The 25,199-nt window shown below is 56.1% G+C and overlaps 1 protein-coding gene across 3 annotated transcripts in view; it reads left to right on the forward strand.

Moving 5' to 3' along the window:
• Positions 1 to 17,454, forward strand: part of PMEPA1 (prostate transmembrane protein, androgen induced 1) — a 56,507-nt gene extending 39,053 nt beyond the window's left edge. For 2 of the 3 annotated variants that reach the window (XM_045808415.2, XM_045808416.2), the window contains exons 2-4: positions 7,359 to 7,513; positions 12,764 to 12,817; positions 13,279 to 17,454. In XM_045808415.2, coding sequence (XP_045664371.1) covers positions 7,403 to 7,513; positions 12,764 to 12,817; positions 13,279 to 13,827 — 714 coding nt within the window. In that variant the 5' untranslated portion in view covers positions 7,359 to 7,402 and the 3' untranslated portion in view covers positions 13,828 to 17,454. The remainder of the gene's footprint in view (positions 1 to 7,358; positions 7,514 to 12,763; positions 12,818 to 13,278) is intronic. The other variant, XM_045808413.2, reaches the window with a different exon arrangement.
• Positions 17,455 to 25,199: the final 7,745 nt, after the last annotated feature.

The raw sequence follows: 25,199 nt of genomic DNA on the forward strand, positions 1-25,199 counted from the left end.
AGTGCCAATTCCTAATTCCTTGGTGTGCGGCCGGGAGGCCAGACAGGGCCGCCTGCACGGGCTGCTTGTTAACCAGGAAGCAAACTGGCTGCCCCTCCACTGGGAGCAGACACGAGGGGGGCGAGGGGCGGGGGGGTCGTCTGGTCTGGAAACCTCCTGTGGGCTGGCAGGAGCCAGGTGGACTCTGGCCCAGCTCTCCAGCTGAGGAAAGAGAATGAGCTCCCGCACCCAACTGCTACTCCGATGATTAACCGAGAACTTACTCGCTTCCTGGTACCCGTGCAGAAGAAGCGTGTTGATCTCACGTGGTGCTGTACATATATCCACACCCGTGCACGGTGAATAGCACGTATTAGCCCGGTTCTGCCCTGGCCCGCTCCCCATTGACAGCTGGGAAGTGGCCGAATGGGGGTTGGAGCCTAGGCTCCTGGGCTTTGTTCCTGGTCAAGGCTCTATCAGCCAGGAACGGGGGGCCATCAACTTGGGTGCAAAAGAATTGCATCTGTACCTTAACTAACCGGGTCAGGAGCACGGGCTCCAAACCACAGAGGCCTCAGCAGCACCTGCCACGTGGTCGCCGGTGGAAACCACGGATTTCATATCACATTGAAATCTGCCAGGTCATATTTAATGCCATACTATCCCCGTGTCACAAAAATAATTCCATATACTCTCGCCATATCGCCAGTCTGGCTGAGAGTTTGATAACTGTTTTTAATATAATTGGCTTCCTTCTGAAGCCACAATTTTATTTAATTTTAATTGAATTTTAATTTGAAGACCATATTTTGGGAGAGCCTTGTGGCTTCCCCAGTGGCGGGGGCTCCACCACAGGGAGGAGAATGGGGCTCGGCCTGGATTCGGGACTGCTCTCCGACTGGGCTGCTCGCCTGTGGCGGGGCCAATGCTGCCCCCCCCGGGGGGCTGTTATAGGAATTGAGAGAGGAAGTCCTGTCCTGGCCAGCGCGTGGCACTCGGGGTCGCGGCAGGTGAGATGGGAGCTGTTAGGAGCTCTATGCAGTGCCAGGAGAGGTGCCCAGAGCCGCCCGAGCACCTGGTGTGACTTCCTGATTGTCCTGTGATCTTCCTCCACTTTGAGGGTCTGGGGAGGTGGGCACCACCTGCCACAAATGCTGGCCGCGTGGACCGCATGGTGGGCGATGCTCTAGGCGGTCCCGACCCCGCCTGGCAAGCAGATCCCTTCCACGGGAGCCCTTTGCTGGAACCTGGGCTGTTTCTGACCTGGAGCTGTGGTGCTCAGGACAGCGGGGTGTGGGCCAGCTGGCTGAACCTGGCCCCGAAGGCACGGGCTGGGAGCGTGGTCCTGGGCCTGTGGGTTGGTGGCCCTGGCCAGCCGTCTCCTGAGTCAGCCTGCTTCTCCTCGTCTGTAGAGCAGGTGCGGGCTGCGAGCATGTTAGCATCCGCTTCACGGAACGGCAGTGAGGCTTCGCTTCACGGAATGGCAGTGAGGCTTCACCAAGGCCATGCCCGTGAGCACGGGGGCCGTGCCTGGCATTTAGGGGGCGCTGAGCGCACGCTGCCTCTCCCCGGCGTCAGGCCGGCTGGGAGAGGACCTGAGATGGGCGTGCAAACATCTCAAAGTGACTGTGTCTGTCTCTGGAGAAGACAAAAGGGAGGGTCAGGCCACTCCGAGGAGGCAGACGAGCCTGTTAATTTGAAATTATTCACCAGGAAAGAAGACGCTAAATTAAATTAGAGTGACCTTACTTTGCATGCGGAAGATGGGCTTGGCCACCCCCGAGAGCCTGCCGCATCTATCACCCACCCCAAGGGGGAAATTAGGAAGAGAAATGGCAGAGCTGCTCCCCCGCCCTCCCCACAGCAAGCAGGCCTGACGCCCAGGACGAAAAGAGGGAAATGGGTTTCTCTCCCAAAGGCTCCTGTTGCGGCCAGACCCTCGGAGCAGGAGCAGGACCCGTGCTCCGGAGTCCCTCGTGGCCTTGCCTCTGGCTGTCACCTGGGGTGACCCTATTGGACTGACTTGCTCCCAACCCCCAACCCTGGGGCAGAGGCCAGTCGGGCGCACCAGGCCAGGTTGTCGGCGCGGCAAAACTCTCAGCGTTTCTAGGGCATCAGCCTGATGGAGGGGTGTCGGAAGTTGTGACGTGGGGACAGTGGCGCCCACTGTGTCCTGCCTCGTCTGAGCTCTTATGTTCATTTCATCTCCCTGATGCCAGGTTGTAACTGGAGCTCCCGGAGGTCCACGTGCCCGGGTCGTCACGCAGCTTGGAGCTCACGGATGCAGGGGACAGGTGTGCGGGATGTGCGGAGGGGAAACTAAGGAATGCTTTGGGAGAGCTGCAAGAATTTAGTAAAACAAGACCCTCTGGGAGGCTCAGTGTTGAAGACCCAGCGCGGCTCTCTCTAGGTGCGTGCTCTGGAGCCCCTCCGCCCTGCCCCTCAGTATGCCCGTCTGCAAAATGGCAGTGGTGGCGGTTGCCACCGTATAGACGGGGGAGGCGGGCTCCCTGTGGCTGTTGTCGCTGTTGGGATCATGGTAACAGCTCCAGTGACTGTTGAGTTCGGGCTGTGGACCATCCCCCTCTGTGAGTTGGCTTTGGCTGTGACTCCTGTGGTTACAGGAGACTTGAAAGCCAGGGAGGGGGCTGCCGGTGGTCGGACCCGGCCCTGCGTGCTCCGTGCTGGGCCCCTGGCCTCTGTGCAGGTAAAGGGGAGGTCGGGCAGATGAAGGAGCTGAGGCGGCACCAGTGTGGCCCCCGTTGGCCCTTAGCGACTGAGTGACTCGGGCTCCTCTCGTGGCTGGAAATCCCCAAGCCACCTGCTCTGCAGGCTTTGGCCTGCCCCGTGCTTTTAAACACTTTTAAAACTCTTGAATATGTTGCCAGCTAAAGGCCAGGGAGCTTCACAGATGGTTTCTGGGTTCTGGAGAGATCGGGAGGTGTGACTGCGTGGGGCTGGCCTGCCTGGGGCGCTGGCCTGTTCGGTGGCTGGGGTTTCAAGGGGTAGTGCCTCTAGGGAGAGGGGGCTCACGCTCAGCTCCAGATGCCTGCCTGGGCATGGGAGACAGGGGTTGGGGGTGCAAAAGCCCAAGCTGCCCAGCGGGGCCCAGCAGGTGATGCCAGCCCGAGGGGCGCTTGGGGCCAAGCAGACAGCACAAGCCTGGAGAGAGAAGGCAGCCGCCTGCCTGCATTGCTGTGCCTGGGGGGGCGGGGTGAGGGGGGGGTACTGGCTGCACATGTGGCCGGCAGTTTACCACCTCTCCAGCAAGTGCTTTCCTGGAGCATTTCCTGGAGAAGCGGGTTCTGTCCCCAAACGCGGTGTCTCCTGGAAGGAGCCCCCTGAGTGAGAAAGTGCGTGGAGGTGCTGTCGGCAGGACCAGAGGGTCCCCCCTCCCCATGGCCAAGGCCAGCATGCCCAGCCCAGAGGTGTGCTCTGCCTTACGGGTGGTGTGAGCAGCTGCGAGCTGGGGGCCTCTTCTGGACCCCTCAGCGCCCCCACACCCCCGTGCCGCGGGGCCTGGGCCCGGCCTGGAAGAGCCAGCACGGCCCTGCTCAGCCCTGTCTCTCTTGGCTTGCGGGTCTGGGCTTCCCTTGTTTTGCTGTCCTGGGGTGATGGGAGGCCCCCATTAATCATGGTCCTGGAGGGAGTGCTCTCAGAGTGTCCACACACAGCCCCCCAGTGCCCTCAGCCTCTTCTGCGTGGGGGAGCTGGGGTGGACCGGGAGGTGAGGCCCAGGCCCACACCCGGCGGGCCTTGGACCCCTGACGGAGCTGTAGCAGAGCTTAGGGACCCTCAGGGTCCCCCTCCTCTTCGGGGCCTAGACCCAGGCCTTTGGCTTCCAGAATGTAGCCCAGAATCAGTCATGGCTTCTCTTTTTCTGGAAGTTTTCCTGGGGTTGTGGCCCAGGGCCTGGGGTGGGCACATTCGTGTTCTTAGCACTGCGCTCATTCCTGGGGGTGATTCTCTCCAGAAATGTGTTCTCCTGCCCCTTTGGCCCGGCCTGGTGGGGTCAGGAGAGCTGCGGAGGGCTTGTTCACCCCCGCTGGCCTGCCGCCCCCTTGCCGCCCCGCTGCCTCAGCTGCCGTCTCGAGGCTCCCTTCCGGGCCCCAGAAGACACCGGGAGGCGGGCCGGGCCCCCAGGACAGGACAAAGGCAGCCCAGCCACACACCTCCCTTCCTCCAGTCCCGTGTGGGCAGGGCCCCTGGAGACAGCAGGGGGAGGAGGCAGAGGGGAACCCACCACCGTGGTCCCGGTTGGGGTGAAGAGTGCACGGGGCCGGGGGAGGGGACTTGTCGGCCCCTCTGAGGAGGGAGGGCGTGGGGGTTGCACAAAGCAAGCCTGTGTGTCCCCTGAATGGGCAGCTTTATCCTGGGCCCTAACAGACAGGGCCCTGCCCTAGGGAGTCGGACCAGGCTGCTGGACCAGCCCGTCTGGGGAGGCAGGAGGTGTGGCCACAGTGACTGGGTCCGAGGCCCTGCTGCCCGGCCTCCTGGCAGGAAAGTGAGGGTAGCCCTCCAGTCCTTCCATCCAGGCCTGCCTAATCTCCTGCTGGGCAGGGCCCCAGCCTTCTCAGCACTCGGGATCAGTCTCCCCGAAGTCCCTGGCCAGGTCACCCTCCCTCCTGGGCGCTCCAGGGCAAGATGGGACGCAGTCCCCCCTGGGAACCAGAACCAAGGCCCAGGCTCCAGGTTGAATTCCTGGGCACATGGGAGGTCTTCCAGCCGATGGTTGAGTGGGAGGAGCCCGCAGCTTAGGGCCCTGGGGCTGAGAGTCTGTCACTTGACCTCTGGACCTTGCTCTCCTCGCCTATGAGGTAGGATGATAAAAGTGTCCCTAATGTACACTCAGCCCTGAACGGGGATTCTCAACCCTGGCGCTGTTGACCCGTCATTCTTCGTCGTGGGGCATCCTGTGCCCTGTAGGAGGCCCCCACCCACTAGATGCCTGGCGTGCTCCCAGTTGTGACAACTGCCAGTGTGCCCAGAAATTGGCACATGTTCCCTGGTGGACCCTTCACTCAACTTACTAACCGCACTAGGTATTAGCGGTGTCCTAGGTAAACCCCGGTGATTTGGGCCAACATGGAGCGTGGCATGAGAAGGGGGTGCCTGGGGAGCCTGCGTGGAAGGAAGGGGTGGCCAGGGCTTTGGAGAGGATGCTGGGGTGGGGGGTTCTGTGTGGAGAAGCTTCCACTGTTTTGCGAACAGTAACGTTCCCACCTAGGATGCGTTGCTCTCCTGCTGGAAGCCACAGGGAAACTGAGGCAGGAAGGGCTGGCCCTCGCAGGGGTGGAGTTTGGGTGGGCCCAGCGTGAGGGGCCGGAGCCCTTGACACAGCTGCACCTCATGCTGCCTGTTGCTTCCCCACCCCCGCCCCCCGCCCCCTCCCCCAGCTGCAGTGTGTCTGTCCTGGAGGAGGAAGAGCTGAGTCAGTGGCCCCAAGCTTGAACCTATGCCCCCGGGGGAGCCCTCAGCTAATTGCTTGTTAGGGACGGGCGTCAGGGTGTTGTGGGCCCGGTGGGCAGCTGTGGGCTGGAGCAGGCTGGCGGGGCTTGGCCCTGGCGCTGCTGGCTGCTGCCCTGTCTGCCGTGTCGCCACCCGGGTCCCCGGCAGGACTGGGTGCTTGCGTCCCGCCCCTTGCTGGGGGCCCTGCAGGCCCGACCGCGGCCAGCTGCCGAGCCGCCCCGACGCGGACCCGTGCGAGTCAGCAGAAACCGCCCCGGCTCTGGCACGATCAAAATAACCTTCTTCCTTTTCCAGCACTTGAGGGTTTTTCCGCCTTCGAGGGGGACAAACAAAACAACACACAAAAAAAAAAAAAAAAAGAAAAAAAAAAAGAAAGGAGAATGGCAGCATCTGCAGGCACCCGGGATGGGGTTTTTCTGAGGGTTCTCTCCAGAGAGCTGGGAGGGCAGGAGGTCCGCACACACTCCTGTCCTGTCGGGGGGTAGGGTGTGTTTGTGATAAATGTGTATGTATGTGCGGTATGTATTTTTGTGGGTTCTCTGTGTTTACTTGTATTCGGGGAAGGTGTGTGCATCTGTGTGTGTGTGTGTGTTGGGGTGTGTGTGTGTCTGTAAGTGTAGGGGTGTGTGCGTCTGTGCGTGGGTGTTGGGGCCTGTGTGTGAGTGTTGGGGTCTGTGTGTGGGTGTTGGGGTCTGTGTGTGGGTGTTGGTATCTGTGGGTGTTGGTATCTGTGAGTGTTGGGGTCTGTGTGTGTGTGTTGGGGTCTGTGGTGTGTGTGTGTTGGGGTGTGTGTGTGTCTAAGTGTAGGGGTGTTGGGGTCTGTGTGTGGGTGTTGGGGTCTGTGTGTGTGTCTGTAAGTATAGGGGTGTGTGCGTCTGTGTGTGGGTATTGGGGTCTGTGTGTGAGTGTTGGGGTCTGTGTGTGGGTGTTGGGGTCTGTGTGTGTGTTGGGGTCTGTGTGTGTTGGGGTGTGTGTGTGTGTCTGTAAGTGTAGGGGTGTGTGCGTCTGTGTGTGGGTGTTGGGGTCTGTGTGTGGGTGTTGGGGTCTGTGTGTGAGTGTTGGGGTCTGTGAGTGTTGGGGTCTGTGTGAGTGTTGGGGTCTGTGTGAGTGTTGGGGTCTGTGTGAGTGTTGGGGTCTGTGAGTGTTGGGGTCTGTGTGTGAGTGTTGGGGTCTGTGAGTGTTGGGGTCTGTGTGTGAGTGTTGGGGTCTGTGAGTGTTGGGGTCTGTGTGTGGGTGTTGGGGTCTGTGAGTGTTGGGGTCTGTGAGTGTTGGGGTCTGTGTGTGGGTGTTGGGGTCTGTGAGTGTTGGGGTCTGTGTGAGTATTGGGGTCTGTGTGTGAGTATTGGGGTCTGTGAGTGTTGGGGTCTGTGTGTGGGTGTTGGGGTCTGTGAGTGTTGGGGTCTGTGTGTGAGTGTTGGTGTCTGTGAGTGTTGGGGTCTGTGTGTGAGTGTTGGTGTCTGTGTGTGTTGGGGTCTGTGTGTGAGTGTTGGGGTCTGTGTGTGTTGGGGTCTGTGTGTGAGTGTTGGTATCTGTGGGTGTTGGGGTCTGTGTGTGGGTGTTGGGGTCTGTGAGTGTTGGGGTCTGTGTGTGGGTGTTGGGGTCTGTGTGTGAGTGTTGGTATCTCTGGGTGTTGGGGTCTGTGTGTGGGTGTTGGGGTCTGTGAGTGTTGGGGTCTGTGTGTGGGTGTTGGGGTCTGTGAGTGTTGGGGTCTGTGGGTGTTGGGGTCTGTGTGTGGGTGTTGGGGTCTGTGTGTGTTGGGGTCTGTGTGTGAGTGTTGGGGTCTGTGAGTGTTGGGGTCTGTGTGTGGGTGTTGGGGTGCGTGTGGCAGGGTGCACGCTCTGAAGGCCTGGGCCCTGAGCGCCTGGCCTGCGTCGCGGTCCCCGGGCTCACGCGTGTCCCTGCTCTTGCAGCAGAGCTGGAGTTCGTCGAGATCACCGTCATCGTGGTGGTGGTGATGGTGATGGTAGTGGTGATCACGTGCCTGCTGAGCCACTACCGCCTGTCCGCACGCTCCTTCATCGGCCGGCACAGCCAGGGCAGGAGGAGAGAAGACGCCCTCTCTTCGGTGAGTGCCTGTGCCTCCCGTCCGCACCCGCAGCACCCGGGGTCAGCGGGACGGAGGCCCCTTAGAGAAGCGCCCGGTGTCCTGGGTGGAGATGCTCACGGGAATGGGAGGGAGGCAGGCGGCAGCCACGGGGGAAGCTGCTGGGCAGGCGATGGACGAGGGCGGTCAAGGTACAGGCCGAGGCCTGACGAGCCCTCAGCCCTCAGCCCTGCAGCCCTGGCCCTTCCCTCTTTTCCACACCCTGCAGGCGTCCGGGCCGGGGACTCACAGTGTCTTGGATGCCACAGGTCACCCTGAAAAGGCCCTTCTCAGCTCCACTGGGCCTGGCCACGTGCCCTCGGATCAGTCCCCGATCCATGAAACGGGGCTTCAGTTGCCATTCATTGTGAGGGGGCTAACAGTCAAGCCACTCCCCGGAGGATTTGGGGCTTAGCACGGAGTAAGTGGCCGGGCATTGCGGGCCAGGACCGTGCAAGCACTACCCTTCACTCAGTCACTCATCCGTCCATGCATGCATTCACCGGACAGATACCTACAGAGTGGAGGGCCTAGAACCCTCCCAGACGCTGGGAGGAATGGCTCTGAGCCAGCCCCATGCGGGTGCTGCCTGGGGGCCGGATCCAGACAGACTGGAGCACCTAAATCAGGATGATTTTGAGGGCTTTGAAGGAAACCGAAGTGACTGTCCCCGAGAATGCCAGGGTGCCGTATTTGGCCAGGACAGTCAGGATGAGCCTCTTAGGCCGAACTCTGATGATGGGTGGGTCCAGGCAGGTGAGGACAAACTCTGGGCTGGAAGGGTCCTTGCTGTTAATATAATAGTGTACTTTGACATGTTATTAAAACTGTAAGCTTCACTGGGCATTCTGGAAGCCCCAGAATGATCCCCTCAAGACTCCACAAAGGGGGGCCCTGGCAGGGTGAGAACTTGGCTTTCTGCAGCTCTGAGCACAGGGCCCCTCATTCTCTGCGCCGTCGGGGCTGAACTGTGCCCCGCCCCCACTCTTCAGCAGGTGGACCGCCGCGGGTGCAGAGTTCACCCCCAAGGGGTTTCTGCCCCCATACGGGCCATGTGTGATTGAACAAGCTGGCAGCAGTGGGCTGTCTGAAGGGCAGGCTGGGATTTGCAGGGAGAAGGTGGCACGTGGGTAGCCCTGGGGCTGTGGGCCCGCGCCCATCTCCGAGCCGTGAGGACAGCGGCGGAGCAGGGAGGCGGTGCCGGGCGTGGCCTCCCGGGTCTGGGGGATGCCTGGGCTGAGCCAGGTCGTGGGCAGGTTCGGGCGCCTCCCCCTGCATCAGGCTGCGGTCGCAGTGCGTCAGTCAGCAGCGTGCCAGGGCTGGCAGCTTCCGCTTGGTCCCTCGGACGGGAACGCGGTGTGCCCCGAACCTGTGGCTCCATGCGGGTCCGGAGGGCACTCGGCGCCGCTGCTCTGAAGGAATCTGCCGCTTCCGAGGCCAGGGCTCACCTGTTTGTTTGCTGTGGCTGTCGCCCAAGTGACCGAGCCACCTGCTGCTCTGCGCCCGGTGCCTCCCAGCTCACAGCAGCCCGGGAACCCCACCCCACGGGGGAGAGACTGGGGCCCAGACAGGTGGGGGCAGTGTGCAGAACCCAGGCGCTCGTTCGTGCTGCTTCCGATGCTGGGGCAAGAGGGGGCACTTGGAGCAAACGAGAAGGTCTTAGCGGGGTGGCACATGCCTAGGGTGGTCCGCCTTGCCCCTCTGAGCCTCCGTCCGTCAGACGGGTGGACTGGCCTTTCTGCGGCCTCCCCTATATGTGTGGTCACAGGGAGGATGCTGCTCGCCCAGGGGGCTGGGGAGATGGCGCCCGTTGCAGCGTGAGGGGTCCTTGCTGCCGGCGGGGCCGGGGAGACGTCCCCGTGGGCAGCACCTGGGACATGGTGCCCACACGAGGGTTCAGATCCTGGCCCTAGTTCCTGGACACCTGAAGCCAAAGGGAAGTCCCCACCGCCATCTACACAGCCACCTGCAGAGGCCCCTGGGGATGCCCGGCGGGGTAAACACAGAGCCTCGTTAGGCCTGAAGTAAGTGTGGCAACTCCCTTGGGGACCCCCCTGCCAGACAGGGTGCGTCGGAGGAGTCTCAGGGCCCCGTGACCTCCCACAGAGACCCACACCTGGCCACGGTCAGCCTGGGGCTGGGACTGCCCCTGGCATGACTGTCCTGCTTCGGTTCCCTCTCAGGGTGACCGCATTTGCTCATCTGTCAGAGAATGAGGCCCAAGTGCGGTCCGCTGCTGGCCCTGGACTGCCACGCCCCCGCCCGTGCCGTTCCCAGCGAAGCCGCGCTGTATTGCGTAAGGGTACCCGCGGTGGTGATGTGGCCACCACGGTGGCACAGAAGCTGGGTCCGAAGGGGCTCATCCTGGCGTCGGTGGGGGAGGGGAACGTTACCTGTAAGGCGGGCACTGTTCCACCTGGGCACAGGTGCGCCGGTGCTACCAGGCCCCACCCAGGAAGCCGCCTGCTCGCGTCTGAGCTGCTCCTGGGTCCCCGAGCTTTGCCTTCAAACATGGGCTGCTCTGAATTCCTCGCCTCAGCAGCTTTAATTATCCCCCAAAGTTTATGCATCTTGAACAGCGACGGCCACTTGGCCCTTAGCTCTCTGGGAAGGTGGTTTGAGTGTGAGGCCTGCCCAGCGTGGGTCAGGGATAAATTCGGACTAGAGGCTCAGCCAGGGCCTTGGATGGGGCAACCCTCTCTTCTCTTCGTCCCCAAATCAGCCCTGGCGTGGGTCTCCCGCTTCCCACAAGGCTTCTAAGTCGGGTACAGGGCAGCCAGCTGGACATTCGATTACGACAGGCCAGGCCCATACAGGAGCTGAGATGCCCTAGGAGCCTGGGAGGCAGGGTGGTGGTGGGTGGTTCCTGGAGGGCTCCCTGGAGGAGGAAGTGACTTGCAGGTACACAAGCTTGAGGGAGTCAGGTGACGAGGCTGGTGGGTGGTGTTTTCTTAAGCTTCCTGGGTGGTGCCAGGTAGATAATCCCTCTGTGAGGGCTGGGAGTGGGGGCAGTGGTGGGAAGAGGTTTTTGGCCACATCATGCAGAGGCTGGGACAGAGGGACTGGTAGGAAGGTTTTAGGCAGGAGTTTATCTGGGTCACATGTCATCCGAGATGGCCTTGGCTGCGTGCATCCCACCTCAGGGCTCCTGACCCCAGCGAGGAGCAGGTGTCCCTGTCTGCTTCCTGGCCCACACGTGGACTGTGCCAGTGGCCCGACTGGGGGCTCTAGAGCCTGCCAGGACCAGCCTGAGCCCCAAGGGGTCTGGAGGCAGACAGGTGAGGCTTTGAATCCCAGCACTGCTCTTACCAGACGGGCGCACTCAGCTCTCAGCTCACCGACCTCAGCCTGCCTTGTAGCTTGGGAGAAATGAGATAGCACTTTATTTTTATTTTTTATTTATTTATTTTTTAAAGATTTTTTTATTTATTTATTCGACAGAGATAGAGACAGCCAGCGAGAAAGGGAACACAAGCAGGCGGAGTGGGAGAGGGAGAAGCAGGCTCATAGTGGAAGAGCCTGATGTGGGGCTCGATTCCATAACGCCGGGATCACACCCTGAGCTGAAGGCAGACGCTTAACCGCTGTGCCCAGGCGCCCCGAGATAGCGCTTTAAAGCGTGCTTAGTGCGGTATCAGGCACCAAGGCAGCGATTGATACGTTACTAATACCAGTAACGAAATGGCTTTTGATGACCACATGAGCAGCAAGGTTGTATGTCCGTTTGCTGCATCCTAACACCTGGAACATACTAGGAACTGCAATGAGTCTTCATGGGCTAAGTGCTTTCCTGGTGGGACGGTTTTGAGAGTCACGGAGCCCCCTAGTGGCCGTGTTGGTAACTGCAGTTCTCTGGGCAAACCCCCCGCCCCCCCGCATTCACCCTCTGGCCCCACACTGTAGGTGAGAATGTCTTACCTGGGAACTCTCAAGAAAACGTGCCCCAAGGAAACTTTTGGGCTGATAGCTATGTTATTTTGATTGCAGTGATGGGTCTCTGGTGTATACACATGCCAAACCTTAACCAAATTGCATTCTTCAAATATGTACAGTTTATTATATCTTAGTTACATCTGTGGAAAGCTGTAAAATTCAAAGAAGACATCCCTTCCCCTGGGCCCCAGGTGATCTGTCACCGCATAACCCGTGTTGTCTGGGCTTCCCTGTCAGACAAGCTGATCCTGCTGTGGGGTCCCACTTCCCTCACCCTTGGGGCTCTCCCCAAGGCCTGCAGTCGCACGTGGTGTGTCGGCCCGGTTGTCCCCCAGCCCGAGCCCACGCGGCCCGGGCCACCCATGCGGGAGCCGCAGGCCCCACCTGGCATCTCAGAGGGGAGGGCGTGAGCCTCACGAGGGGGCAGCGACAGGCCTGGCACAGCGGTGGCGGCACATTCCACCTTTGTTGATGACGGAATCATCATTTGGGGGCCGAGGAGCTGCATGAGGGCCTTTTGCTTATTCACTAACTTTGTCCGGTATTTCTTTACCTGTGAACTGGGCTCCTGATACACAGGTGGAGACAGACTGTAAAGACGTAAATAAATAGACCAGTTGATTACAGATAAGAGAGCTGCTGTGAAGGAACTTAGCCCACGACAGGATTGTTAGTGGGGGAGGGCCCTTTACAGGTGCTGTCAGAGGAAGTCTGCAGAGCTGGCTGTGCCGTGGGGCGGCCGGTGCAAAGGCCCTCAGGCAACACGCATAGCACTTCGCACGAGAGAGTGGGTCCCAGTGGCCCCCAGCACTTTTCATATAGTCACAGAGGACCACATGCACTCCAGGCGTAGTCTACCTCATGGAATTTCTGGAAGTGAAGTAACTTGCCAAGGTCACACTGCAAGCAAGTGGGTCAGGTCAAGGCCAGGAGCGCTAGATCACGCTAGGCTTCCTCATCGGCCATTTCACGGGATAATTTGGATCCATTCTAAGGTGTGTGGGAAGCTGCTGGAGGTTTTGAGAAGGAGGGGCCCACAAATCAGATGTCTGCTTTGGAAAGTGTGAGTGCAGGGGCGAATTTTCAGGAGACAGCTGGGAGAACCGAGATGAGTGACAAGGTGGCTGTGGTCATGTTTGAGAAATGGTGCGGGCCCCCGCCCGGGTTGCAGGGTAGGGACGGAGAGGAGCGGATGGCTGCCAGATCTCTTTGCAAATAGAAGACCTCACGGTCAAAGCCAGATTGCGCGCTCTTGCCTCCGTTCCTCCCGCTGACCCTGCCCCTCTCCTCCCCACACAGGAAGGATGCCTCTGGCCCTCCGAGAGCACGGTGTCAGGCAACGGAATCCCAGAGGTGAGACCCCGCTCTGCCTCCGGTCCCCTGCCTGCCTGCCCCCCAAGGTGCTGTAGCGGACGCCTAAGGCCATCTGCCCAGCGGGTCCCCTTTCCAAGCCAGACGCGCCTCCCCTGGCTGCAAGAGGGTGGCCCCAGGCTCACACCCCTGCCCTTCCCTGAAGAATGGTCCTCGGCTGCCGGGATCATCCGCGCCGGGACCTTACCCGCTCCCTACCCGCAGTGAGCGGCCCACCGTGGCTACAGCGAGCAGGACCAAAGTTGCCCCGATTTCAGCTCCGCGGTGGTGTTCCTCGCCAGGGCTCCCCAGTGTCCAGCTGGGGCCGGACTCCGGGCTCAGCAGCCCGCTGCTGCCCTCTCTCCCTTCCCCGGAGAGCAGAGAGTCCCGGCCAGCCGAACCCCCGCCCCCCCTGCCTCGGGTCCTGCTTCTGGGGAGCCCTGACTCTGCTCTGCCCCCTCCAGCCGCAGGTCTACGCCCCTCCGAGGCCCACCGACCGTTTGGCTGTGCCGCCCTTCACCCAGCGGGACCGCTTCCACCGCTTCCAGCCTACGTACCCGTACCTGCAGCACGAGATCGACCTGCCGCCCACCATCTCGCTGTCGGACGGGGAGGAGCCCCCGCCCTACCAGGGCCCCTGCACCCTCCAGCTGCGGGACCCCGAGCAGCAGCTAGAGCTGAACCGCGAGTCCGTGCGCGCGCCCCCGAACAGAACGATCTTCGACAGCGACCTGATGGACAGTGCCATGCTGGGCGGCCCCTGCCCTCCCAGCAGTAACTCGGGCATCAGCGCCACGTGCTACGGGGGCGGCGGGCGCATGGAGGGCCCGCCCCCCACCTACAGCGAGGTCATCGGGCACTACCCCGGGTCCCCCTCCTTCCAGCACCAGCAGAGCAGCGGGCCGCCCTCCTTGCTGGAGGGGACCCGGCTCCACCACGCACACATCACCCCCCTGGAGAGCACAGCTGCCTGGAGCAAAGAGAAGGAGAAACAGAAAGGGCACCCCCTCTAGGAATCCCGCGGCCGGGGCCGGGGCGGCAGGAAGTAAAAGGCGAAACACTCCGCACTTCTTAGACGGGAAGACAGAGGAGGACTGGGCGGCACCCTCGACGTTCGGCGCGTCACCATCCTCTCCCCCTCTCTCTGTGTATAAATATTTACATGTTCTGTCTGGTCTGAATGCACAAGCTAAGAAAGCTTGCAAAAAAACCACGTTTCGTTGTTGAGCTGTGTCTTGGAGGCAAAAGAGAAAAAAACCACAAAACCTACCCTAGTCTTTTCTGTTTCTAGTTGAGCTGCGTGCGTGAATGCTTCTTTTCTTTTGTTTGTTTATGATGATTTCACTTAACTTTAAAGACATATTTGCACAAAACCTTTGTTTAAAGATCTGCAATATTATATATATAAATATATATAAAATAAGAGAAACTGTATTGTGAGGGCAGGAGTATTTTTGTATTAGAAGAGGCCTATTAAAAAAATGTTGTTTTCTGAACTAGAAGAGAAAAAATGGCAATTTTTGAGTGCCAACTCAGCGTGTATTACCTTGTAAAGAAAAAAAAGTACAAAGCAGGGGTTTAGAGTTATTTATATAAATGTTGAGCTTTTGCACTATTTTTTAATATAAATATGTCAGTGCTTGTTTGATGGAAACTCCTATCATGTCTGTCGAGACTTTTAAGGGAGAAATGTCGAAATTTCACAGTTGACTTCAGGCAGAGGGCGAGCTCTACACGGAGTTTGGAGAGGCTTCCGGAGGGGGCCGCTTTCCTGGGAAGTGGAAACTTCTGGCTAGCGATAGGTTATTACCTCGTTACACATTCCCCACCGAAGGAGACACGTTTTCCCCCCTCTGGGCCGCAACAGCCTTCGGATGGCAGATGAAATAGGGAAGTTACTAGTTACTCCAGGCACGAAGTTCCAGGTGGTGGCTTTGCCTTTCCCAAGATGAAAATAAACTTACTGAAGAATCTTAGTTTTTCCTCCTGTTTTTTTAAGCATGAAGCCCCGACCCCGGGAAGGGGCTAAGGTGCCCCTCTCTAGCCGCCAGCTGCTCCCCGCGCATGTTGCTGGGGACACCCCCCCCCCCCCCGAGGGGCTTGGATGGCTACTTTTCGTGGAGGGCTTCAGGGCGATTGGGCTGGCTCCAGGACTTACAAGCTCAGGTCGGTGGAGTCGGGCAGATCAGAAAGGCCCGAAGTGTTAGGAATTTGACTTCATCCCTGTCTTGCTCTTTACGTAGCAATTCTCACTCAACAGGCCAACAAACTGAACATCAGAGATGAAAAATCGAGATGCCCAGATTTCTCCCGGGACATGCAAAAGGGTTAACACAAGAGAAACAGTCAAACCTATGCTTTATGCTTTCAAGGCAGAATTCTTGACCTTCTGCTCTCCCGCATTTTCATCCCCTCTCCCCGTGGAAACTATCATGTTGGATGTGTTTATTTATCTGTGTTTTCATAGCCTCTTTAGCAGATACAACTGGTTTACCAGGATTTTACTGAGCGGGACCCCTTGGTGACGGCGTGCAGGTGCGTGAGCGGGCACGCGACGTGTGCGCACGGTGGCGACAGGCGGGACGGTGGAGTGGGGGTCCCTTGGGATCTACCAGGGACAGTGGCTGGAGCTGCAGTCCCTTCCTCCCACTGAGGACTTGTTCATATTCCATGGGGTGATCCCCCCCCCCCACGGAAGAGTAGCCTGCCCCCCAGCCCCCTCCGCACAGAGCTGTCTTTTCATTTCGGCAGACTGCTAACTCGCGGACTAACATCAGAGGAGGCATAAGGGCAATAACTCTTGTTTTTAAGCAGCTTTTTTATGACTTAAACAAAAACCTGAGAACCGTTTTGAAGTTCTGACCCTTTGAACTCTATTTATATATACATTTTCAGAGACATGGTGACCAACAGGTAAACGTGGGGTCTGAGTGTCTGCTGCCCAGCCTGGCAGAAAGTTCTTGTACTTTCACCATGAAACCTGCCTCTCCGTGGGGCTCTTCAGCCTAAACTTGGCTTCTCAAAGAGGATTCTTTTAAGAAGTTGTGCAGAGAAATCGGTATAATTTGTCCTCAAAGGTACAGGGACACATTTATAGATAAAATTTTTAAAAACTGTATCTTTCCTTGATGCGAAGTCTCCCTAGTGCCTTACTGAGGAACCAGGGCTCTCTTGTCACCAGTGGGGGGTGTCCCCGGGCAGTGGCTCCATCACCCGGGGACTGGCCTTCCCACTCGAGGTCAACAAAGGGTTGCTGCTGCTTCTCAAACATCCCTGTCGCCCTCTCGTGTCCCGCCTGCCCTCCACCGTGGGTGTGCCTGGCTCTGTCAGGAGACCCTCTTCCTGGGCCTCCACCCTCTTGTCCAGTGCTGTGTTTGACTCCCATGGGAGTTGTCGGCCTAGAAGTGGCCCTCGGTTGTTTGGGCAGTGGCAGGGCCAAGCGTTCTGAGGTCGTCTTGAGCCAAACTGTCTGAATCCTGTTGCTTGGTAGTGCGGTCTGCGTGTGTGGGGTTTGGAAGGAGGCAGGGGAGTGGGTTCCTGACCTCAGCTGGCTTGAGGGCAGGGCACGCCCCTCTGATGGCACCCCAGAAATGCAGTCCGGGGCTCGATGCTGCAGCACCCCCAGGCTTCGTGCCAGGCCGATGCCAGGTGCAGAGGGTCGTGGCACAGCAGCTAGTCAAAGTTGGGGCGCAGCCTGAGAAAACTGGCGGGGTGTGTTTCAGGAAACGACTGTTGGAGCTAAGCTCTCGGTGTCTCTGCTGGACCCCAGAACTGGGGGGTGCACTCATCCCTCTAGATGTTGGCTGTCATGCCATTATCTTTGAAAAGGCTTTGAGCACCCCTGAGGAGACCTCCTTTTTCCAGTAAAAAGTATGGGTTCCTCGGCAGTGGCTGGTTGCAGGGGGACCAGGTTGGGCTTCCTCTGTTCCTCATCGTTTCCCTGCTCGTCAATCATGTTTCCTCCCGAGGAAGAGCATTTCCCCCCCACAAAGGCCAGGTCTCCGCAGACCGACTTAACAAGGGGCCCTGAGAGCCATCCCTGTCCCCCCCTCCACCCCCCCGAAGCCCAGTGTTCTTTGCAAAGAGCTAAAACTCCCCCCACCCCCAACATCTAGCAAAAACCGGGGCAGAGCAAGAACCGAGTCCATTCCCTGTCCTTGTCTCTGTGAATTGTATGTTTCAGAAATTGCTTTCTACATGCACACAAAGCTTCCAGATCATAAAACATCCCAGTGATAAGGGAAAATAAAAGTGTTGTTTTGTTTTGTTTTTGTTTGTTTGTTTCTGGAAACTGCGCTTCGAATCTTGCTGTACTATAGCCCAGAAGGACACGCGTTCTCGTTTGCCGGCCTGATTCCATGGTGGTGTGCTCATGGCACGCTTTTACGTTGCGTTCTTGGCGTTGGAACCGCTCTCCTTTGCAGCCCTGTTTCCCAAGTTCTGTTCAAGTTAAACTCATGTAAATTCTCCGTGGCACGCCGGGCGCTGCGCCCACGTTGCTGCTGCGTAGGACTCTGTATTTGGATGCCAATCCACAGGCCTGATGAAATCGCTTGTTGTGTATCAATAATCATTAGTGGCAATGATGACATTCTGAAAAGCTGCAATACTTATACAATAAATTTTACAATTCTTTGGAATGAGGCTTTTTTTACTTCTTTGGTCACATTGACTTCCCCTGTCCTCCACCGCTCTCAGCAACAGTCCCAGGGCCCATTCAGCAGGGTGGAAGAGAGCCCGATGAGCTGCTGGGGGGCCTTGAGCCATTCCTTAGACCTCTGTTCTAGTTCAGGCAGTGTCTGAGGAGCCCAGAGGGAACACTAGCTCAGGCAGGTGGTTCTAATAAAAGGGGTTAAAATTAACCCACCCCTTTTATTAATTGGTGTTAAAAGAGCGTGCAAGGCATTACCTATTTTTTCTCCCTCTGAAAAATCATTCTCTATAGCATGCCAAAAGCTCTGATAAGGTCTGCAAGAAAGAAACTGCCTTAGGTGGGTCCCTTCCAGAGGTAAACACTGAAGCATGAATTTGTATGAAGGGATGCATCAAGGGTGCGCTCCCAGGGGAGACAGTTACGGGAAGTGGGAAGAGGACAAAGGAGGAAAAACGAAGCAAAGTAGGGACGATTTTGGGCAAAGTTCCCACCTCAGCCTGCTCCCAAAGATCCCAAAGGGATCTGTGGGGAGCTCTGGGATGTAAGGTGCTTCTGGGTGAGAAAGAAGTAGACTCTCAGAGGCTCCTGGCTCATAGTGTGTAAGAAAGCAGCGGTGGGGAGTTTCACAAGCCCCAGGGTGGTCCTCAGGGGATGTTCCCAGGTACCAGCTACTAGCAACGCCCGGGGAAGGGGGGACAGGAACCTAAAAGGGATCCCAGGGGGTCTGAGTGGGCTACACGCAGTGCCCACTACAGAAACTCACATTTATTTCTCTAATTAGAACCATCTTTGACATCTGGTCAAGGTTTTAAAAAAGTCAGCCCAAACAGCTGATGACCCAGGGATGACCATTGTTTAGCCATTTGACAATGGTTCTGCAAGCTTCTGGAGTATAGACTCCTACAATCAGAGCAGAACTTGAGGCATACGTCTGTCTTACTTGTTCCCTCCTTCTGGTGGTGGAAAACCTCAGGTAGAAAAGAAAGAAAAAGAAAGAAAGAGAAAGAAAGAAAAAGAAAGAAAGAAAGAAAGAAAGAAAGAAAGAAAGAAAGAAAGAGAAAAAAGAAAGGGAAAGAGAGAGGGAGGAAGGAAGGGAAGAAAGAAAAGAAAGAAAGAAAGAAAGAAAGAAAGAAAGAAAGAAAGAAAGAAAGAAAGAAAGAAAGAAAGAAAGAAAAAAAAGAAAAAAGAGAGGAAGAAAAGAACATGGAAATGAAACCAAAGAGCCCATTACTCTTCGGTACTGGCAGCGGGACACCACGGTGCTGTTCCCCAGCCTGGCTCCAGAGCCTGAGTGCCTCTCATTAGTGGTCACTCTCCTCAGTGGCCCTCAGTCACCTCATCTGTAGGAAGGGTTGAGGGCACTGCCTGTGAGGTAGTCGTGAAGGACGTCTTGGGTTCTAATTGAAAAGGAGAGCCCCCCACATCTTGGACTGCAGCTCAAGCAGATATAACTGAATCAGTCCAGAATAAAGGCAGAAATCACAATGTCTGATATCTGGTGAGCACCTACTAGGTGCCAAGCACCATGTAAATTCTTTTCTTTTCTTTAAGATTTTATTTATTTATTTGACAGAGAGACAGCCAGCGAGAGAGGGAACACAAGCAGGGGGAGTGGGAGAGGAAGAAGCAGGCTCCCAGCGGAGCAGGGAGCCCAACGCGGGGCTCGATCCCAGGACCCTGGGATCATGCCCTGAGCCGGAGGCAGATGCTCAACAACTGAGCCCCCAGGTGCCCCCCATGTCAAATTCTTGGCTGAAGTTGGCAGCATGTTTGGGAAGGTCTCATCTCTCATTCATCTGATTTATTTTTATTATTATTATTTTTTTTTTTCACAACGTCATGCTGGGTGCTGCTCGGGGCTGCCAGCACTCTGGCCTCAACAAGGAACCCACCTTCTGGTTTTAGAGACAGACTCGCAGACTGGCACCACAACACAATACCGCAAGGCCAAGACACTGTGCTGTTAGGGTGAGGGGAGGCTGGATTTCAAGTCTAGAGATGTTAGGGAGAAAAGGAGGGAAGAGAGTGAACCAGGTGCCTGCATGAGCAGAGGCCGGGAGGAGACTCAGCAGTGCCCCTGTACAGCCTGGCAGAGCCATGCCCTGCAATCAGTCATTTCTTTCTCTAGTGAGTGAGCCAGACCCAACTCAGGCTGGCGTTAGCAGAAGAGGGAATTGTTGACTTGGAACTGCAAAGCTACAGATAGAGCCGGGCTAGATTATATGCCATCAGGTCCAGACGTGCTTACTGCGACATTACGAAGATGTCTGTCTCCACCATCAAACTGCTCTTCCCCTTACTGATTCCCTTGCAAACAGATTCTCCTCTCCTGGTGCCCACCTTCTCTCTAGCTTCATTTCCTGACTGCCCTGAATCAAGTGGGAAAGAAATTAGTTGCCGCTCCTTCCAGCAAAAGTCCCAGAACTGAATTCCATTGGACTGGCCCGGATCATGTGCCCATCTCTGAGCCAATCACTGCAGCCGCAGGGAAAGCTGCCCTGATTGGCCAGGTTTCAGTCACATGCCCCACCCTGCACCTGGAAGTGGGGCCAGCTCCCTGCAGTTCACCGGCACCGAGAAGGGAGAGCGACGATTCTCTAAAGGAAAATTAGGGTGACTTACCTGAAGGGGGTTAGGTGCCAGGCAGCTAAAAACAGCAGCTGCCATTACAGTGGACCAGTTGATGCGTGGATACTGAGAGAAGCAGGCTCCACTCCCGAGAGTGCAAACGTGCACTCTCCTTTTGCACCGGGCTGGGAAGGCAGCCCCGCCATTTTTGACTACTTCAAGTTGGTTTTGAGTTGATATTTGTTGAAATTACTTCAGCATGTGTGTCTGGCTTCCTGTCTCAGCCGCAGGCATAGACGGAACGTTCGCAGCGAGGAAGACTAGCGCCAACAGGGGAGATAGAACACACAGCGAGCCTGTGCCAAATCGGCATCGCGTTTTCTTTAACACTTTGTACAGTTGTACCGAAGTAAAAGAACTGCTTCTAAAAATAAAACAAAACATTATAAGCTTCACAAATAATTTGGAACAAATGATGGATTTAGATGTGCGAACACATTTTTAAAATAAATATCCACCCGTGTACTCTCTTGCGCGCGCGCGCGCGTGTGTGTGTGTGTGTGTGTGTGTGCTGGCTCGCACCACCCCTCCCCCCATGCCCTCGCCCCTTCCTCCTTCCCTCCCTTTGTGTCCCCACGTCACCATGACTGACAGGCCTGAAATCATGAGGTTCATCTTATTAAAAGGCTTTTATTGAACTCAAAATAATTAAATTTGTCTTTAAAAGCATCCAACTTAATTGAGTGAACAAGTTTTAAAATGAATTTTTAAAATTCATCGTTAGACTCCTGCCTGCTCTTTACAGACATGGGCAGATGCAGGGGAAGAGGCAAAGCACAGGGGCAGGGCTCTGTGGTCATTTGATCTGGATTCAAATCCTCCCCAGTCACCTTTCCAGCCAGTTCACCACCCCCCCCCCAGTTCCCAAGAGAAGTAACGTGTGCAGAGAGCTGTAGCAAATGTCATCCAAGCCTCACCCATATCCTCTTGGCCCTTTTCATGTCTGTTCACGTGGGCCCAACTTCTAGCTAAAAGCACTTGCGTCCCGCTGCCTGAGGCTTTCTCTGGCAGTCTAGCAGCAGACCAGAGTGCTGGGGAATTGACGCCATTGGGAGCAGCCTGAACGGGTGATGGGAGTAGGGGTTCAGTACCCCGGCTCCTTCACCCTCGGGTGGGGGGAGGCTGAGATGATTCTCCGCGTGCTCCCCATGTTTCCAGCTATCTTGAAGCACTCAGCGCTAGCCCAGTTGGGTCCCTTGCTTGATGGCACACCCCCGATGAGGTTCCATCCTTCCCCTGGCCCACCTCCCCACTGCCCGCCCGGCGTTTCCTGGTGTCACCTTCCAGATAAATAACTGCTCGCACGCCGATCTCTGCCTCAGGGTGCACTTCTGGGGCACCCAGCCCCAGACCACAAACTGTAAAGTGGTGGTCAGCAAAGTGAGAGGATCAGAGCGCCTTGGAAAACAAGGGCTCACTGAGCAGAAGGCACAGATGGGCTCGTGTGTGTGTGTGCGCGCACGCGCGTAAGGACGTGTGCGCACGTGCGTGTGTTCAAGGCGGTGTGTGCCTGTTCAGGTGTCTTTTTTACATCCGATATATCCAAAATATCATTTCAACATGGGATCAACATAAAAATTGTTAATGAGAAAACAACTTTCTTCCCACTTCTCAGGTTTCTGGGCCTCTGAGTACTCAGCACAGCACTCTGCTCATAGGGGCCCTGGTATGGACCGAATGTTTCTGCCCCCTTAAATCCATACCCTGAAACCCTATCCACCCAACACAGCAGTCTTAGGGGGTGGGGCCCCACGATCAGATTAGTGCCCTTGTAAGATTCACAGGGTTTGCCTGCCCCCTCCCCCACCATGTGAGGACAAGGAGAGAAGACGGCCACAGAGGAGCTAGGAAGCAGGTCTCACCGGATGTGGAGTCTGCTGACGCCTTGACCTTGGACTTCCCAGCCTCCAGAGCAATGCTTATTGTTTAAGCTCCCCCCCACCCCCCAGTCTGTGCTGTTTGGTTATAGCCGCTGAACTGATGAAACCAGGCATACTCTGTCAAAGAAACCTTACAAAACAATTAAATATCAACTTTCCGGTTGCTGATAGGCTTGGTGAGTCATGCTCAGTGGCACAGAGGAGTTGAGCAGAGAAAGGACTGCTCCTTCCCCTTCCACACACCTGTTCACAGGGAGGGTAATAACTGCCAAGAGTTTGGATGCTAGAACTCGACAGTCTGGGTTCGAATCGCATCTCTTCCACTCACTGGCTCCGTGGTCTCGACCAGTTTACCCAGCCATCTCTCTGCCCGTCAGTTCTCTTGTCTGCAAAACACAGATTTAACATTACTTACCTACCTTACGTGGCTGGAAGGAGTCACTGAAACAATGGAAACAGGGTCCACAGTCCGCTCTAAAGAAATACAGCTGAACCTTGAACGACGCAGGGGTTAGGGGCACCGAACAGGCTGTGAGGTCAAAAATCCACGTGTAGCTTTGACTCCCTAAAAACCTAACTAGCGACCAGAAGCCTTACTGATGACAGAAACAGTCGGCTAACACGTGTTTGTATGTTCTGTGTATTATATACTGTATTCTTATAATAAAGTAAGCCAGAGAGAAGAAAATGTTAAGAAAATCATCAGGAAGAGAAAATACATCTATAGTACCATAGCGCATTTATTTAAAAAAAAAATCCGCGAGTAAGTGCAAGTGTGTGGTTCAAAGCCAGCTTGTTCAAGGGTCGGCTGCAGTTGTTCCTAAGTCCCCCAGTCTTTTAAGAAACATCACTGTGGGGGGGGGGCGCTTGGGTGGCTCAGTTGGTTAAGCATCTGCCTTCAGCTCAGGTCATGATGTCAGGGTCCTGGGTTCAAGCCCCACATCGGGCTCCCTGCTTGATGGGGAGCCTGCTTCTCCCTCTGCCCCTCCCCCTGCTTCTGCTTGCTCTCTCTCTCTCTCTGTCAAATAAATAAATAAATAGTCTTTAAAAAGACAAAAAAGAAATATTATTAGGTCAGATTTTACAGCAGGATATCCATTTAAAATGAAAAGAAGCTACAAACTGACACGTAAGACTGTTCTCCTCTAGTCCCATCCCCTGCCCCTGCACTTGCAACACCCCTGCCCACAACTCAGCGGGACCACAGCCCCCAGAAGAGCAGGAATCCTGGCCCTGAGGATGTGTGTCTCTGCCTTTCCCCATCATACCTCCCAGGCACAGAAGTCTTAGCACCTCAGGCCTACGGATGCTTCAAGAGCCTTTGAAAATTGTTTGAGCTCTAAAAGAGGGGGTGGGGAGCAACACTGCAAAATCAGAATCCACAAATGTTTAATGAAATGTCTAGGAAACCTAACGTTATGTCAAGTTCATGAATCATTTCATCTACTCATCATAAAAATTTTGTTACATTTCAGTAGATTTGGAACGAATTTATAGATGAGATCTTCTTGTTTTGCCAGAATCGCCAAGAATACCGATTGCTCAGTGAAGAGCTTGTGGCCAGTTGGAATGAATGAATTTCTTGTAGGCAAATAATTTTGGTGGCAGCATCATCAAAATATCTTCTGATCATAAAAATACAACTTAGAGGGAATTCATTTCCATCATTCACTGGGGTGTGGGGAAGGGCTTTCTACAGAGAGCTGGTGGTGGGGAGGAGGAGAAACTGCCTGGTGCTGGCCGACCCCCCCTCCCACCGCCGCCCACCTCTCGCCGACCTTCCTCAAGCACCCATGGCTGCTTTTATCCAAATCGACTTGGATGAAAATCTTCCAGCGAAGCTTTGCTCCCAGTGAAAATCTCAAGTTTCTACCCCGGCCATTGATGCCCCGGCCCCTGCCCGTCCCCCTGGCTCACTCGAGCGGCCAGCACAGCGGGGAGTGCTGGGCCACCCTGGACTCCGCCTGAGCCCCCCTCAATCCCTGAATTGGGCCCTGTGGTCTCTTCTACAGCTAGAGCGAGAAGCGCATCCAGGAACCGGTGAGGAGAGGCCTTCCTCCACCCCCATCAGAGGCCCCAGCTCGGGGTCTGGGATAAAGAAAGCACAAAACATTATTTGGTGAAAGACCAGAAGAAATGGGACTGATTCGTCATGTCAGAGCGGGACGGCTGGGTTCATGTGGTGATGATACGACGAGCTCCTGTTCCTTGAGCACATATGACATGCTCGGTGCCCTGCTAGGACCTGGGCGCCTGATCTCATTTCGCTTTTGCAATCATCCCAGAAGTAGGTGCTGCTTTGATCTCCTTTTCCAAAGGGAGAAACTGAGGCTCAGAAAGACTAGTGACTCGCTCCCAGGCCCGCAGCTAAATGGTAGGGGTGCCAGACCAGAGCCCCAGGTCCATCCTACTGCGGTAGACACAGATGGCCAATGGAAGCCCACTGAGCTCTGCCTGGAAGGGCAGCGAACGGAGCCAGGGCAGGTCCCTATGGGCGGCTGCCACAGAGGACCGCTGCCTTCGACAAAGCAGCTGGCCCTGGTCTTTGTTGGTCGTCCTCTGTTGACAGCTCTCAAGACCGCGTGCAATCCCGGTCTCCTCTGGCCACCCCTGGTTCTCTGATCTTTGTCCCCTGACTGAAGACACATTATTACCCACATTGGGTGCCTGCAGGCCTTTCCACTCCCTCCCCCGAGGTGAATTCACAGAGAAAATGTGAAATTAACATCCAGGCTGCCTGGTAGAAAGGAGACTGGGTTTTGCCAACACAATGTGCAGTAAAAATATCTCTTCTTTAAAAGAGAGAGAGAGAGAGATGTAAAGTCTGGAGATCAGTAACATGTAATTATCATCTGGTTTGGGTGGAGAGTTCTAATAGCTTCCAGAAAAACACAAACCATGAAAAAGGAATGTGCTTTCCAAGGCAAAAAGGGATTTGGGCTCGAGCAGGCAGTGGTCCCATCTTAGAACTCCTGTGGCCTTTGAGGCCCTTCCCTGGAAGAGTAGGGAGCCGCCTCCTCCCTGCCTCTCCTGTTTCGCCTTCCACACTGGACAGGAGGCTCTGAGAATGTGGACGCTGCCTTTGCGCTCAGCCTCGAATTTGCTTAATAAGTAGGCTCCTGTGAGTGGACACACCTGCAGGCACAGAGGAAGTATCCATGCTCCTTCCTTGGGGGAACAACAGAGTCTCGAAATGGCAGGGACAGCTTGGTATCCTCCTATA

The sequence above is a fragment of the Ursus americanus genome, chromosome 22 (assembly GCF_024610735.1).
Source record: "Ursus americanus isolate L20-20 chromosome 22, mUrsAme1.1.p, whole genome shotgun sequence".
NCBI classification, from domain to species: Eukaryota; Metazoa; Chordata; class Mammalia; order Carnivora; family Ursidae; genus Ursus; species Ursus americanus.